Source organism: Pyrus communis, chromosome 15 (genome assembly GCF_041283825.1).
Source record: "Pyrus communis isolate YQ-2024b chromosome 15, ASM4128382v1, whole genome shotgun sequence".
NCBI lineage: Eukaryota > Viridiplantae > Streptophyta > Magnoliopsida > Rosales > Rosaceae > Pyrus > Pyrus communis.
This window is the reverse complement of record NC_142579.1, coordinates 27,655,909-27,671,611: the sequence shown is the minus strand read 5'-3', so window position 1 is coordinate 27,671,611 and position 15,703 is coordinate 27,655,909. Positions and strand designations below refer to the sequence as shown.

The 15,703-nt window shown below is 37.2% G+C and overlaps 3 protein-coding genes and 1 pseudogene across 5 annotated transcripts; 1 reads left to right on the top strand and 3 right to left on the bottom strand.

Moving 5' to 3' along the window:
- Positions 1-1,874: 1,874 nt before the first annotated feature.
- On the top strand, positions 1,875-4,793 carry LOC137710644 (ammonium transporter 2 member 3 pseudogene; annotated as a pseudogene).
- A 275-nt stretch (positions 4,794-5,068) lies between these two features.
- On the bottom strand, positions 5,069-7,753 carry LOC137710957 (bifunctional nuclease 2). Of its 2 annotated transcripts, none has more exons than XM_068450132.2 (9): positions 7,371-7,753; positions 6,914-7,126; positions 6,765-6,817; positions 6,629-6,685; positions 6,222-6,287; positions 6,060-6,131; positions 5,794-5,903; positions 5,622-5,713; positions 5,069-5,471 (listed from the first exon to the last, which is right to left on the bottom strand). In XM_068450132.2, the coding sequence occupies exons 1-9, from the start codon at positions 7,645-7,647 to the stop codon at positions 5,419-5,421; spliced, it is 993 nt and encodes a 330-aa protein (XP_068306233.2). In that variant the 5' UTR covers positions 7,648-7,753; the 3' UTR covers positions 5,069-5,418. The 2 variants fall into 2 exon arrangements, with proteins under 2 accessions (XP_068306233.2, XP_068306241.2); XM_068450140.2 differs by having other exon boundaries at positions 7,061-7,126; positions 7,371-7,701.
- A 744-nt stretch (positions 7,754-8,497) lies between these two features.
- On the bottom strand, positions 8,498-10,978 carry AKRP (ankyrin repeat protein). Its single transcript, XM_068488828.2, has 7 exons — positions 10,216-10,978; positions 9,893-9,969; positions 9,667-9,765; positions 9,469-9,567; positions 9,278-9,376; positions 9,084-9,182; positions 8,498-8,894 (listed from the first exon to the last, which is right to left on the bottom strand). The coding sequence occupies exons 1-7, from the start codon at positions 10,928-10,930 to the stop codon at positions 8,796-8,798; spliced, it is 1,287 nt and encodes a 428-aa protein (XP_068344929.2). The 5' UTR covers positions 10,931-10,978; the 3' UTR covers positions 8,498-8,795.
- Positions 10,979-12,400: 1,422 nt separating this feature from the next.
- Positions 12,401-15,584, bottom strand: LOC137738081 (uncharacterized). Of its 2 annotated transcripts, none has more exons than XM_068477685.2 (8): positions 15,444-15,584; positions 15,331-15,350; positions 14,259-14,390; positions 14,106-14,135; positions 13,855-13,954; positions 13,594-13,743; positions 12,931-13,000; positions 12,401-12,837 (listed from the first exon to the last, which is right to left on the bottom strand). In XM_068477685.2, the coding sequence occupies exons 1-8, from the start codon at positions 15,444-15,446 to the stop codon at positions 12,602-12,604; spliced, it is 741 nt and encodes a 246-aa protein (XP_068333786.1). In that variant the 5' UTR covers positions 15,447-15,584; the 3' UTR covers positions 12,401-12,601. The 2 variants fall into 2 exon arrangements, with proteins under 2 accessions (XP_068333786.1, XP_068333794.1); XM_068477693.2 differs by having other exon boundaries at positions 14,112-14,135.
- Between the last annotated feature and the right edge of the window lie 119 nt (positions 15,585-15,703).

The following is a 15,703-nucleotide window of genomic DNA, read 5'->3' as shown; positions in this document are numbered from 1 at the left end:
TCAAGGTATATTCAATTAGAATTTTAAGATAGTTTATTAAAATCCTTAAAAATCCGAGTGTATTCAATTAGGATTTTAAAAAAGTCTATAACATTTCACGTGTATTCAATTAGAAATTAATTTTACAGAATTTGATAGAGTTGAGGAGTTAGAGGGAATTTGAAAGATTTCGTAGTGTATTTTAAACATTTACAAATATCACATTTCCCCATGAAATTTCGAGGGAATTAAATTAAAATTTTATATGGAATCTCTACAAATCAATTAAACTCCATAAAAATCCATTAAAGTCTTTCAAATTCTCAATTGAATACACTCCTACATTTACACCCCGATGAGATAAAAAGGGAAAACAAAAATGAATATTCAAATGCAGAGACAAAATATTCACATTAATCATATAAATTTGCACCAAAAAAATAAAATAATTAATCACATTATGTTGTAGGCATAATTTACTAAACGATTATGGAGACCATAGAGAGAAAGAGATGTGCGACAATAATAGAGTGAAGAGAGAGATGTGTAATTGTGGTGTATGTTCTATTTCACCCATTGTGTTTTTATTTATTGTAGTAGGATAGGTAAAATCCTTACCCTTTTAGGATTACAACTCTTAATAAGTAATCAACTCCTAATAGGAATATAAGAGATATTCCTAGATATACTAGATTTTACACAATCACATTCCTAATCTAATAGAACTGCAACACATTAGTCATTGATAGGGTGTGCTTTAATTGTTACATTATTCCACTGCTTGGAGTTTATTTGATGGAACTCTAGCTAATGTGTGGACTGTGGAAACAAGATAGTATCAAAATTTTGGAGGTTTTGTAAGAGGGAGTACCAAAGTGTTGGTGTCTTAATGTTAGTGCACCAATTGGATCATGGCCATTCCACTCTTAGTTCGCACCTTCGAGCAACTTTGAAGTTTGTGTACAAATGTAAAAAAACAAAAACAAAACTCTAATTACATGAATTGGTTCCACAATTTGTACAATAGTTAAACTAAGGCAGATGCCTCGAGAGTTGACTCTTATAGAATTGTTTAAGAACCAAACTTAGGTGACTGCCTATTCTCCGTCCTTCATAACCCTCAAAATTTATGTATACTAAAAAGAAAAGAGGCAAAATCATGATCGCACAAACCGGCTTTACAACTCGTTCATTAATTAAATCAAGACAAATGTCTTGAGAGCTTGCCCTTAGAGTTTATTGGGTACCAAACTTAGGTAGCTCCCTACTTCGTATCCTCAAGCAGCCTCAAACTAGCTTTACAACTTGTTCAACAACTAATTCAATACAAATGCGTGGGATCTGACCCTTCTAGAGTTAATTGAAGACCAAACTTAGGTAATTGTTTCGCATTCTCAAGCAACTTCAAAGGTTGTGTACTAAAAAGTGTAATGAGGACAAAATCCAAGTTGCACAAACATAGTTTACAAACTCATGCAACGATTAAATTCAAACAAATATCTTGAGAGCTGACCCTTTTAAAGTAGATTGAGAACAAAAGATGAGTGATTACTATTGCAACACTTTTACCAACCTAACTAACCCCTTAGGATTCACAAACCTCAAAGGCTCTTGCAGCTCATGATATCCAATTAATGTCTCATTTTATTCAATTTGGTCCACAAGTCAAATGACAAAGACCATATAATTTCAAATTGAATCTGTAACATCAGCCAGCAATGAATGTTGAGTGTATGCTTTTTTGTACTAAAAAACCAGATTTGTAGATAATTACAATGTACAACAACATTAAACATTAAGTCAAACTCCAAAGCTCTAAACCCTATATATTTCCCTTCCTTGTAAGCTATTCCAAAGTTTCACCAAACTCTCTCTCTTCCCTTCCCCTATTTCCGATGAACAATGGTTGTCCACTTCTTATCGACCTCCCAACTAATCTCTATCCGGACAAAGTGTCGCGGTCATGGATGAACAAAGCAGACAATGGGTGGCAGCTAATAGCCACCACCATGGTGGGCATGCAAAGTGTGTCTGGCCTTGTGATTCTCTACCGGAGCATGGTGAAGAAGAAATGGGCCGTAAACTCAGCTTTCATGGCCCTGTATGCTTTTGCTGCAGTCCTAATCTGTTGGATCATGGGGGCCCACAACATGACATTTGGCTCAAGATTTTGCTCAATTTTGGGAAAACCCGGTTTTGCCCCAACGTTGTCTCCTGACGCAATACATGGGGTATCTTCCGAAGGCTGACTATGTGTACCACCAATTTGTATTTGCCACCATTACTGTGATTTTGCTCCGTGGGTCCCTCCTTGGGAGGATGAACTCCACAGTGTATTTAGTATATGGGGGAACAGGTTTCATGAGAAGTACATCATCGATTATGCTGGTGGGTTTGTGATTCATCTTTCTTCTGGTGTGGCTGGTTTCACTGCTGCCTATTGGGTAATTGATCTAGACACCCAACTCTATGATTAGTATGTCTTGTTATACTATCAAATTGTCAATACTCAGCCTGTTGAGAAATACGTCATTGATTATTCGTCGTATTGTGTCGAGTAACATAACATCATTCTATGTTTAATACTTGTTTTTTTTTTTTTTTTTTTTTTAAATAACGTGCACAAACAGAATCGCTTACAAAAATCTTATCAAGAGTAGAACCGAAAAACACTAAACAAATAGTAAGTAGTATATAAACCGTAGTTTAGTGCATCTATATAATTTGGTTGGTGCTTCTTCGTTCTATTTTTTTATTAAATATGTATAACCGATTATAGTTGTGCATACTTTGCTTCTTTCTTTCGTATATTTTTAGTGTTAGATTATCGTCGCATGATGGAGTGATTTGGTGATGATCATGTAGGTAGGACCAAGACAAGCACATGACAGGCAACATTTTCCACCAAACAACATAATTCGCATGTTGGGAGGTGCAGGGTTTTTGTGGCTTGGATGGACAGGATTCAATGGAGGATCTCCATTTGCAGCAAACGTGATTGCATCCTTGACCATTATCAACACCCACATCTGCACCGCCGCCAGCCTTCTGGTGTGGGTTTCCCTTGACATGTTGGTGTACCGGAAAAGCTCTGTCATCGGTGTGGTCCAGGGGATGATCACCGGCCTCGTCTGCATCACACCAACCAATGAAAACGTCCTCTTACAGGAATGCATGACATGTTATGTTATTATACTATCAATTAGTCGTATATTCTGTTTTGAAGTGTAACGTAAGATGCCTTAATATAACATGTCATATATCAAATGATGCTTATCAATATATGTGAACTAGGTTTTGATTAACATCAATTGATATAACTAGGGCTGCAAAATGGATTGAAAATTATAATTCAAATCGAAAATTTTCGTTCCAGATTTGAAAATTTTCCGATTCTGAAAATTTTTGAAAATTTTGGATGGCAATTGGAATGTACCTATCCAAACCGAAATTCCTAAATTCCAATGCTATGAAAAAAAAAACAAAAAAACAAAAAACCATGGATAATATTATTTTATCAAGTTTATTGTTGTATTTAGATATGTTTTATTTCGTATTTTGTGTATTTAATAATACTATTATACTTTATAAATGGACAATATTATATGTTGTCTAATATGATTTTATGTCAAACACACATGTAACGGTCTACAAATATCGCAAAAATTTAGAAATAGAATTGAATGGCGGATATATAAAAGTTTGAAAATTTTCAAAGTCTTGCAAAATGTAGGAGGTCCAAATTATGTTTTGAACATTACGAGATAAAACCAATTCCGAAATTTCTGATAAATTTTGATAATCCAAAATTGCGAAATTGGAACTAATATTGATTCCGAAATTTTTGGATTGGCATTGGGAATGCTTGTTTCCAATCCGACCGAAAATCACTCCTAGATATAACAAATTCCAATGCTCTTGTATAATAAAATACATGACATGTTAAATTATCAGACTGTCAATCTTCGCTCATTAATCAAGTGGATTGTTGTTTTAAAGTCCATCATCGAACAATCTGACAACATAACGTGTCACTTATCTAACAATTAAACATAATGTAATCATTGCTTTCATAAAACAAGAACATGATGGTTAGGAATGTTATGAACTTGGCTTTGATTTATTTAAGAAAGTAAAAACAAGCAATTTTGCAGCATTCCACCAATAATATGAACATGATCGAGCAGGGATTGTGGAGCCATGGGCAGCACTAATAATGGGAGCAATGTCTGGCTCAATACCTTGGTATACCATGATGATGTTGCACAGAAGATCGGCTGTCTTCCAAAGCGTCGACGACACGTTGGGGGTCTTCCACACGCACGCAGTAGCAGGCCTCTTGGGGGGACTCCTCTCGGGCTTCTTTGCCCGACCCAACCTTCTCCGAATGACGTACCCCCACTATACCTACGGTCCTGGCTTAATGCACTGCATCCTTGAAGGGAAAACAAAGGTTGGTCTCCAACAAATGGGGTACCAGATCGGCGGAGCACTTTTCATCATCGGGTGGAACGCGGTTGTCACGAACTTGATTTGTATTTTGATCAGCCGCATAGTTGATCTTCGAATGAAGGAAGAGGACCTCGACATTGGTGATGATGCTGCGCACGGAGAAGAAGCGTATGCCCTGTGGGGACACGGTGAGAAGACGTCTACACAGATTCGATGGCTTCCATTTGCAGATGCGAGAAGCATAGTTTTGTAGCGTAAATGTAGTAGGTTTTGCAGTACTTTCCCCCGGTTTTTATAGTTCAAAGAATGCATGCAGCAACTTTCGTTGCTGGTGCTAGTTCAATCCATCATTTTATTCTCGTCTGTAAAGCGTACATGTTGAAGAATGTTGCTACTGGAGTACAAATTGTGACATGTAATTTACGTTCGTGTCACACGTCTTATGTAATTTGGTGAAGAAAAAAATAAGAACATACTGCAATAATCCAATTTTATCGCGTTATGATTCGAATTACAGGTAACTACTGTTGGAACACAATCGAACTGCTATTGCTGTCAAGGATTCATACACGCAAACTTTAGAAGAATGTAAATGTAGGAGAAGAATCACTGCACAAATGTAATAAAACATCCAATGTCTTTTGAAACAAGATTTTTTTTCAATTCGATTACGGGCAAACACAATATGATCATTCTTTTCATATAACATTTTGGTAAGATTTACAAACTCTGGAATTCTGGATATCTCCAAGGAAAACCTACCGTCTTTAGGTTTGGAAGATCCAACTAAATACACGATTTATATTTACAAATTTGGGGAAAATATACTAGGGTAGCTGTACATTCAATAATTTGGAAGTTCCCTCGTCATTGAGTAACTCGTAAAGGTGTTGCTTGCACCAGAATCTTCGCGATGAAAAGCTATGCCAAAAGCCTCAAAGGCATATTTCTAAGAAACCATTAGAAGAGGACAACCTTCTATAGTGATTAAGGCCCTTGAATTGATTTGCGAAGCTTGAATAGTTCGTCTTTCCACATGGCTGCAGGAACCAATTGTTAATTTGCAAATGATCCGATATATAAAAACATGAATCAGGCAATCAGAAGCAAATCGATGAAAAAAAGGGAATATGTAACGTGACTAGTAATTGTATATATTACAAAAGCAGTGAAAAGTCCTGATAAAATACCTGCATCTTTATATCTTTCCTCTTTGATAGCTAAATTGATATTCTTAACCAAACCAAGTTCTTGAATTAAAGAATCTGGGCCCTCTATAGCACTGAAAAGAATACAACATATGATCGTACACACAAAAAACTGACGAAACAAAATTGAGACCCCTAAAATACAACTCCGTACCTGTCAAGAGATACGTCATAACAAGACTTTGTATCGCGCACTCTGCCCATTCCATAACTGATCCTCACTGCATCTGTTAAGACAATCTGTTTGTTTATATATATGGGTGCCTGCACGTGGCAAGTGTCACTAAAACTTAACAACAATTTCAACGAAATGGTCATGTGTAAACTGAAGGTTTCTTGCTTGGACATGAAGCAGCAGGAATATTTATGTACATAAAGTCTATGAGTATTTGTGTTGAGGAAGGTAAGAGATGTAGATACCTTGCATCTATGTGCGAAATTTATGGCATCTGACGGGCGTGCATCCACACTAAGAAAGCCATTTTCCCCTGGCTGCAGATAACAGGAACCTCAATGTCATAAGGTTGCTTCATTTTCTTTAAAAGATTAGGAATAACTCATACGGTTTTTAACTTTTACCACCTTGCTAAAGTACAATCTGGCAAAGTAAGTATTCCGCACTCTTTCCGTGATTCTCACCATATTCACCTGGAATTGAAGTGGTGACAAAAAAAATAAGACAATGACCTGAATGGTATCTTGTACTTGGAAAACTAATATTGTATAATCAAAGTGCAATGCTACCATCAGGGATCTAAAGACTATGAATGTCTTCTTAAGTCGGACAAACTATATACTTGCGATCCCTTCTCAACACTCACTTTTTTTCTACAATCTAGTTATTGGTATCGTTAGATTTCTTATGAACATGCAATAAACATAGAGTGAGACTAGTGAGTAGCTAAAGCAGGAAAAGGACAAACTACAAAAGCCTTCTCTTCGACCCTTCAGAAAGTAAACTTAATACACACAAAAAATTAGCTCCTTACTTGATAGCCGAGTTTGTCAACAAGGTTTCTTAAGAACTGGAAATGATCTGGGGAGTCCTGTAGCAAGACCATTTACGGGATCAATATACATTACATAAGAAAGAACCAACTTAATTAACAGAGCTCAAACAGTTACCCCATTCTCATCTCCCCACTGGGCATCTATGAGATTTTCTATTGCAAATTCGCCTGAAAACAAAAATCAGATAACGACATTAATAACCAAGGACATACACCCCAAATCACATTCACGTTCATTCATATGACACACATAACTTCATATACCTACAACAATTGGCAGCAAAAAGTCTCCATCACAAGAAATCTTAAGAAAAATCGTGGGAGTTTGGAAACGCTGGACAAAGTTTCGGCCTAATGTATCAAGAATGTTTTGTTGTCGGCTGGCGTGGACCGAAAAGGGACGCAATTTACCAGATAACTGCCATTTCGATTCTTCTTGAAACCCTCGCCTCTGCATACGGTAGTGCGATATAGTTTCTGCACTAATTAAACAGAAATAAACAACTTCAAAGACCTAATCACACTCAATTAGCAACAAATTACTCCACTTTAGTCAAAATTGCAGAATTTAGGCAACAAACACCATCTTTTGAACGAAATAGTAAGAAACAGAATCAAAATCAATTCAATAATCACAAATACATAGAAACGTACGTATTTGTATGTGTATACAAACATGCATGCGATCACAAAGAGAGAGAGAGAGAGAGAGAGATGGGACCTGAGAGGAGGAGGGACGCTTGGATGTGGTCGAAATCGTGATGATCGTCGGCATTGCTGGATCTAGAGCGAGAGGAAGAGCTGTTGCAGGTAATGCGGAGAGATTTGAGCGCACGACACCGTTTTGATGGTCTGATGAACCCTAATCGAACCGTGAAGACCAAGTGGCGCGAAGAGGAAGCAGAAGACGAAGTTTTTGGGACCGGATGGATAGCAGCTGAGCGATCCGTCACGTGGAATTGAGCTCCGGCTCCGAGCATTGCACCAAACCAAAACATCCACGTCTGAGAGAGAGAGAGAGAGAGAGAGAGAGGAGAGAGAGTTGATTTTAACTTCGGCTGGTTGCCTTCTTAACTCTTTTTTAATCAATGTGATTAACGAGTTTAATTAACGATTAATTTTCTATAATTTTGTTCTAATCCTCCCTCTCATAGACATGTCTCCCCAATTAAAAAAAAGAAGTAATGCTAGAAGACTATCAATTTAAATTATATTTGTAAATCGTATAACGTGTTTGTTGATGATTGAATTATTACTATTGATGAACGTATATATTTTTTTTATTAGTAACATATCATATGATTTGCAAATATAGTCTAAAAATTGGTCCACTAACATTACTCATGAAAAAACTCAAACTCAATCAGTTTCTATGGACCGGGGGCAACTTGATCTATTTCGGTTGGGCGATTGTGACTTGGTGCTTGCACAAATAAATGTGCGTAACAATAACAAAACACAGCATGCTGACATATTATAACGAGTTTAATAAAAAAAAAAATTTAGCATAGCAATGACATATCAGCATAGCATAACGTAACATAATGACACGTGATCTATTATTTTTTCTTCTGGCAATACGATATTTTAAATTACTATAATCTATATAATCTATATAATCTATAAAAGAATGAATTTTGAATTCGCGTGCACACTTCTCCTAAACCCACATAAAACACGTGATTTTACACGTTAAATGAGTTGTGCTCAAGACTCGATTGATCTAGCTCACTTTTGTTTCATGTAAACATCATGTATGTACGTGTCCTGCCCCTTTCAATCGTGTTGAGCACGTGCTGAGCTCGTGCGGACTCGAGCCTCTTTTGTGCCTAACACGAACAGTCCAAATATGTAACAAGATATTCTGCAATTTAATTTCAGTGACTTCACAAGTACAAAACATTACAAAGTTGGTGCATAGCTAATGATTTTGAGCCTCAAATGTTCTCCTTTCGATAGTCCAGATGGCGTTTTCGCAGTTGTAACAGCATCGGCTCGTGAGTTGGAAAGATGGATCGTCGGATGATAGCTGGACATGCTGAATCTTTGATGTAAAGTTATGGCAGATCAAACCCTGGTTTGCCTTCAGATCATTTGGCCAGCTGACACACTGATGAGGCGGATATGTGATTAGAATATCCAACCATTAACGCGACCTCGGAAGAAGCTTCAACAGCTTAATTAGCTCGTAAGTCCTCGTGTCTTGACCAGAGTAGAGGCAAAGGTCAAGAGGGGATAAACCATCCTGCAAGAAAGTATAGATGACTTGCAATCATTCATCATAACATTCGCAAATCTTACGGTCCACATCAAGGTGATGAGATGCATATACTGGAAAGTCAATAAGTTGCTTAAACTTGAACAGCGTTATATAAGAGGAGATATTATGGAGGACAGTTCAAGCATGTGCAGAATCCAGAACTCCTATGTTTACCTTGTTCTTCAATGTCTTATTCGCTCCTTTAATCAGCAAAAGCCTGACAACATCTGTTCTTCGGCCTTGAACAGCTAGGTGTAACGGCGTCCAACCATCCTATATAGTGAAAGTAACTGATTTAATTATACTTCTCTGGATTATTATAGATTGAAGTTGCATAATAAAGCGCTAGGGGAAATTAAAATCCGTACGTTGTCCTGAAGGTTTATATCAACATTATATAAAAGAAGAATTTTGATCGCTTGACTGGAAGCTGTTCGAACAGCATAATGCATCAATGTGCCGCCATCCTGGTTTTTACCATAAACATTTAATTAGGACAATAATCTTCACACCAATTCTAAACTGGATACAGTGATACACTACGTGAATTTGTACTCACTTTATCACGAACAAATGGATTAGCTGATTCTCTCAAAAGATAGTTCATGATGGCCTGGTTTTTACCAAGAATTGCTTTGTGAAGAGCACTCCAACCGTGCTGCAGACGACATGAACCAATTCTTAAATCAGGTATTGAAAAGCCAAGAACAACATTCTGCATTCAACGTTCTAAGGTAAAAGGTGGCCATTTACGTACCTTATCCACGACATTGATATCAGCATTATGTTTCAATAAAGCATCCATAAGGTAAAATTCTCCAGATGCAGCAAGAGTGTGCAGGGGTAGCCATTTGCTCTGAAAGAGTTTACAAATACTTTATAAACAACTTAACAACTTCAAGTTCATCAGGTTAGAAGTACAAAAACGTGATTATGTTTTATCCTAAACATGCACGAATGATCATAAGAAGGGGGACACTTACAGAGGTAGCAGCAGCTATATCAGGTTTTCGCTTATTAAGGAGAGCTTTTTCCTCTTTCGAAAATAACTTTCGGGGTCCTATTCATCCAAGCAACAAACAATGCCTCACATACCTTATGAATTAAACAAAACACAAAAAAACCAATTCAAGTTCAACCTAAGAAAAGTTATCCATATTGAAAATTTGGTTAAGAAATAGAAGTTTGGATACTTGATTATCTAAAGTTCACTAATTTTCCAACAAAATTCAGAGCTCACATCTGCAATCTAATATCCAAAACATCGCAGTCACATCTGCAAAATTCAGTATAAACAAGCAATTACCTTCAGATTTCTTAGCACCAGGCTCATAATTCCCACTGTTAAAGTAATCTGCAACATCCTCCAATCCCTTCCCATAAACCGCCCACCTCGGATTCTTCGGCGCCACTCTCTCACTCAATTTCCTAGCATCCCCTTCATTCTCCTTCAACTCCTCCGTCGGAGCTAAACCAGAAGCATCATCCAAAACAAGTGGCTTCAATTGGTTTAATTTCGCCTCCCTATACGCCAAGTACTCCTCCAAATTCAAATCCCTAATCGGCTCCAGCCCCTTCTTCTGCTTCTCCACCCTCGTCCCGAACTGCAACTCCTGCGCAATCTTCCGCCGCTCTTTCTTCGTTATGTTAATCTCCGCCTGCACCTCCCGCCACTGGTCCGGAACCAAATTCTCCGACCCGATTTCGGAACCATCTCTTCTGGGTTTCGCTTTCTCGGGTCTGATACGGTCGGTTTTGGTATCGTTTTGGAGGTAGGGGTCGTCGAACACGCCTTCTTCGAACACGACGCAGTCGCCTATTACATGGTCCTCGTCAAAATGGTCGGTTTGGGCGGAGTAGGAGGAGGTGAAAGAGGGAAAGAGGCCATGGAGCTTTCGCGGGAACTTTAGGGTAGCAGGCGCCGATAGCTTGCGAGGTGTGGTGGGAAGAGAGAGGGGTTTGGCGAGGAGGAAGGTGGATTGGGGGTTTAGAGAGAGTGGCATGGTCTTTGCACTCGCCATGCTTTCCCCAAAAATCAAAGATTTAAAATACCTTAACTGGTTTAGAATTGCTCTGCTTTGAAAAAAAAAAAAAACTGTTACGTGCTCTGAGAATAAACTCATTTTTATTGTTTCACGTTTTCAGCTTTTTTTTACCCCAAACTGTGAAAATAAGCTGTTTTTAAGTGTTTACCAAATATCTTTTTGAGTTTAGTTTTTTTTATACCCATTTTTCATAAAAACATCTCAATACCAAACCAGTACTTAAGATTGTACAAGCCCTTAGCAGGGGTAAAACAGGAAGCACAGTGTGCTTATCAACAGTGTTTCAAAGTGTTTTATGTTTTAGTATAGATTATATTATATTTACTAAACTTGAACAGAAATTGAAGTAGAACAGAACTAAAGTATCACTATGTTTATGTTTTTTTATTTGGGTAATGAGAAATAAATGTAGAAAGAAATGTGGGAGGAAATAGGAGTATTACTAAAACAATAAAAATCAAAGTCCTACTATTTAAGTTGTATGTTTTTTACTTCTATTATTCAACATCATCCTTAGTTATATGTAGTTATTTGCTTTATATAGGCATTTACATCATTTCACAACACGTTCATATTTTAAGAAATACTAAGAAGACTTTCCATGAATTCTCTGTCATCTCATTTTTTTGGAACAATAAGATGAATGATAGATAGTCATTGAAAGTTCTATTTTTGAAAATCTTCTTAGCATTTCTCTCGTATTTTTCTCTCTACATTTTTTTTGCAACTTCATGAACTGTTTAATTAAGGATTTTTGCAAGTCATCAATCAAGTTTCAAGTTTTTACTCAAGTTTTCTTGCAACTGTGTAAGTGTTTTTACGACTTTATTGTTCAAGTGTTATTGCAAGTAATTTAAGTGTTATTGCACCTATTTAAGGTTTAAGGTTTAGTTAAGAAAAGTTGAGGCTTTCTTAGATGTTAACATTTAAGATTTTATAGTGATGCATGTGTGGTACTCCATTTTTGGACCATTGGAGGGAATATGGATTCTTTTTGTGGAGATCCTGAAAATTTTCAAATCGTATCCGTTCATCTACATCTTGCGGTCAAAAATTATTTTAAATTAAATATAAATAGTATATGACGAAAAATGACTACATAATATACAATGAACAGACACAATTTGAAAAATAACTGCACGATATACGATGAACAGACACAATTTGAAAATGCCAAGGATCCTTATAAAGATGATCCGGAAAGGACTCCTGGCATTGAAGGATGATTCCCCATATATAATATAATGTGTGATATAGTTTGAATAGATAAAGATTAGGAGAAAGTTTCAATTTTTGGTGAAGATTTTAACCCTATTTTTTCCGACCATGATATATGGGCAAAGGCGATCAGCCAACTCAAGCTGATTATGCCAATTTATACTTCATGCCTTAGATAAGACTTGTTCCCTCAATTATAAAAAAGCAGATGCCAAAAGCAGACCAAAATGGACGAAAAGGAAGCCACATACATATTTAAACCCCATATCCAAGGTCTAAAACCAGCAATATCCTACAATTTGTTAAAAAAAAAGCACGAGAAAACGAAACAAGAGGAACAGCAGACTTCGAGACGCAGATCGATACACTCCTACATCGTGTTTCCAGATTTGTCACTTTTGACAGACGGGAGATACATCACATATAGACTCATCTAGAGCCACGAGCATACTTTCTTTCCGGGCTTCCATAGGGAGAATAAGACCTCTCTCTTCTTGATCTTCCGCCATAAGGTGAGCCGCCCCTTGGAGAATAATCACGGCCACCTCTATAGGGTGAGCGCCTTGGAGACCTCCTATATCCATAGTCATCACGACCTGAGCCCCCACGGTACCTACCACGATCACTATCACGTTCACGATCTCGATCACGATCACCTCGGTAGCCTGTGACCAAGGCAGAGATAAAATATGAGAGAGAGGCACACAAACCACAGAAAGGCAATAGATCATTTATTATGAAAAGCATATCAAACATACCATAGTCTCTAGTATTTTTCAACCCAAGATAATGCCCAGGTGTTGGCGTTCTTGGTCGCTTCCTCCGGGACTGAAAATAATCATAAATCCTCAATTACTGAAACTTCCGGTACACAATCTCAAAATGAATAAAAAAATATCATAAACAAAGTTGTAGAAAACAACAGAAACAGAAATCTCCAAGCGACGTCATTTTTAATAAACTCGGATTCCAGAGTACATATTTTAACAACTTAGAAGAATCTAGATAAAGTGGTAAATCTGGACACAGAAACAAGCACAAGATATCCGGGCACCTACATGATACGATTAATGTCCATAAAATGAATGCCATTTATGAAATACCATAAAAGCCTGATTAGAAAGTTGTTCGTAATGTCCGTGGATTAGTTGAGGGTTGAAAGTTGAAAGTGAATGCTGAAGTTGTATAGTTGTTGGAATATAGTTGCTATGTTTAGTTGATCAGGCGCATTTGAAATGCTGTTTAAGCTTGCCATTGATCAAGCTGTTTCTAAAGTTGACATGGATAAACTCATCATCTGTGATTGCTGCCAACATAGCTGACGCAATGACTTCTGAATATAACCAGAAAACTTCCAAGTTAAGAACAAGAAAACCCAACTAGATGGTTTCAAGTTTATCACCATATTAAAATCACATTACCCTCTCAACAGTTATGTATCGACCTTCCAGAACCGACTGATTGAGATTTTTAATGCACCGTTCAGCATCTTCAACTGAGTCCATCGTAATGAAGGCAAAACCACGAGAAATCCGAGTCCGAGGCTCCATAACAAGAAAGCATGAAGCTACCTGAGGATGAATGCAAGCAAATATTATAAATGAAAAATTCATCAGTACACCACGTTTCAATAAAAAGTTCTAAAACAATTAACTTTAAAACAAACTATAAAATCGAAGCACCTTTCCCTCCTTTGAAAAGTGCCTTTCAACATCCTTCTCTGAGACCCTTGTAGATAGGCCGGTCACATACAGTGTATTTCCAGGATTTATAGCAGCAGCCCTACCACAAAAAAGACTAAGTTGAGCACTAGCAGCACCATCAGCCCATGTGGCCAGCACAGAAAAATATCAGTGTCGTCAATCGGAACAAGGTTTGACAAGATTCAACTTTAGAAACACATATACTACCCAAAAGAAAAACCAAAACTTACACCAACCTGCCAGGACTTCTGGACCTTGATCTGCACCAAAAAATGCCAACCATGTATCAGAAATATAGGTGGTACATGGCCAAAATATTAAAGTTATTAAGGTCAATAAGTAACATAGTGAAAAGTACATATAAGCAAAAAATTAACACCAACCTGCCGCGACTTCTAGAGCGAGACCTCTGCCTTGGTGGCCTAGACAATGATCTTGACCTCGGCCTCGGCCTAGACCAAGACCTAGACCTGGACCTGGACTGAGCTCTCCATGGAGAAGGGGATCGTGAATACCTTATTTATCCATACACAACATAAATTTTTTGAACAACTTCAAATAAATAAAAAATAAACATTGATAATCTGATTAGAACTCTGCTGCATAGTGAATCTACATAATTAAGACCGCCAACTCAAACCTAATATTCTATCCAAAATAACATTTATCTTTAGTGTGAATTTAACAGACCCTAGAATTACCATATTAACCCTTGCATGAACATATTAACCATATTGAGAGATACTAGAATGTTCCAAATTGGGCATTTCACCCACTATCCAAGCCAAATTTGAAACATTCTTGAAAACGCGATGGAAAAAAATAAACAAATGCTCAAAAAGCATAAACTTTCAGGTCACTTGATTCTATATTTCTATAGGATAACACAGTGAACAACTTCGAAGCCTAACAGTAAATTACAAACATCTATGGTACAATTACAGCACTTAAATGGTAAACAAACCCTCTCATGTAAAAACAGTTGCCACATTATGGTCTCTCAGAGAAACCCTCAAATTTCACGTCGGAATATTTTCCATAGACTACGGCGCAGCACATCAAGCACAACCACATGAACCTAACATAACCCGCATGCGCTCCGGCATATCTATCAACTGCATTTCTAAAACAATTAGCTAATATTGAAAATCCTAAAACAGGGAATTTGTGTGTTGTTCCTTTCCTATAATTGCTAAGGGAGGGCCCTTAAAGTATCGGTTTCTACACAAAATTTTACGAACAATGAGAGATAACCAGAGACAAACATAGCAAAATAAATGTTCCCAATCCATCACCCAAAAAATCAGTTAAACACACAGCGAATTCTAAACTCCAACAGATCGAAAGCCTGGATACATATATCATGTTAAAGTACAATTCTTTCTTTCAAAAAACATGGTAGGATGCAATTCCAAACCAGAAATTGAAAACAAGATTTGGGATTTTAGGGCTTACTTTTTGCGTGGAGAATCCGCCTGCACAAAAATTGTAAAACAAAAAAGGGATTAAAAATTTGAACTTTTGTCGAGCATGGAACAGCTGCATACGATGTTCTAGAGAGAAATTACCATTTTCAGAGGGCAAAGGCGAAGGACCCTAGAGAGAGAAAGAACAGAGAGGGAGAAGACTGGAGGTAATTAGGGTTTGCGGTCAATAAGATTTCTGGGATGAGTAAATTGAAGCTTCCTCAACTTTAATCAAATTTGAATAATAGTCTCTAACTAAAAATTCGTTACTATTGACTCCATAACCCGTCAAAATATATAGCTACGATTATTTTCGTCGACTTCGTCAAAATTTTGTCAAAATAAGTTACGTTGGAAGGACC

Bases quoted from the DNA above. Each gene is read 5' to 3' on its own strand.
- LOC137710957 (XM_068450132.2), bottom strand. From the start codon at position 7,647: ATGTTTTGGTTTGGTGCAATGCTCGGAGCCGGAGCTCAATTCCACGTG. The intron at 6,132-6,221 runs GTGGTAAAAGTT...TGTTATCTGCAG, and splicing joins CCAGATTGTACTTTAGCAAG to CCAGGGGAAAATGGCTTTCT. The intron at 5,904-6,059 runs GTATCTACATCT...TGCCACGTGCAG, and splicing joins ATTTCGCACATAGATGCAAG to GCACCCATATATATAAACAA.
- AKRP (XM_068488828.2), bottom strand. From the start codon at position 10,930: ATGGCGAGTGCAAAGACCATGCCACTCTCTCTAAACCCCCAATCCACC. The intron at 9,377-9,468 runs GTGAGTACAAAT...GGTAAAAACCAG, and splicing joins ATCCATTTGTTCGTGATAAA to GATGGCGGCACATTGATGCA. The intron at 8,895-9,083 runs GTAAACATAGGA...ACTTTCTTGCAG, and splicing joins ATAAGACATTGAAGAACAAG to GATGGTTTATCCCCTCTTGA.
- LOC137738081 (XM_068477685.2), bottom strand. The intron at 13,744-13,854 runs GTGCTTCGATTT...ATTCATCCTCAG, and splicing joins ACTTTTCAAAGGAGGGAAAG to GTAGCTTCATGCTTTCTTGT. The intron at 12,838-12,930 runs GTATGTTTGATA...CCTTGGTCACAG, and splicing joins GAAAAATACTAGAGACTATG to GCTACCGAGGTGATCGTGAT.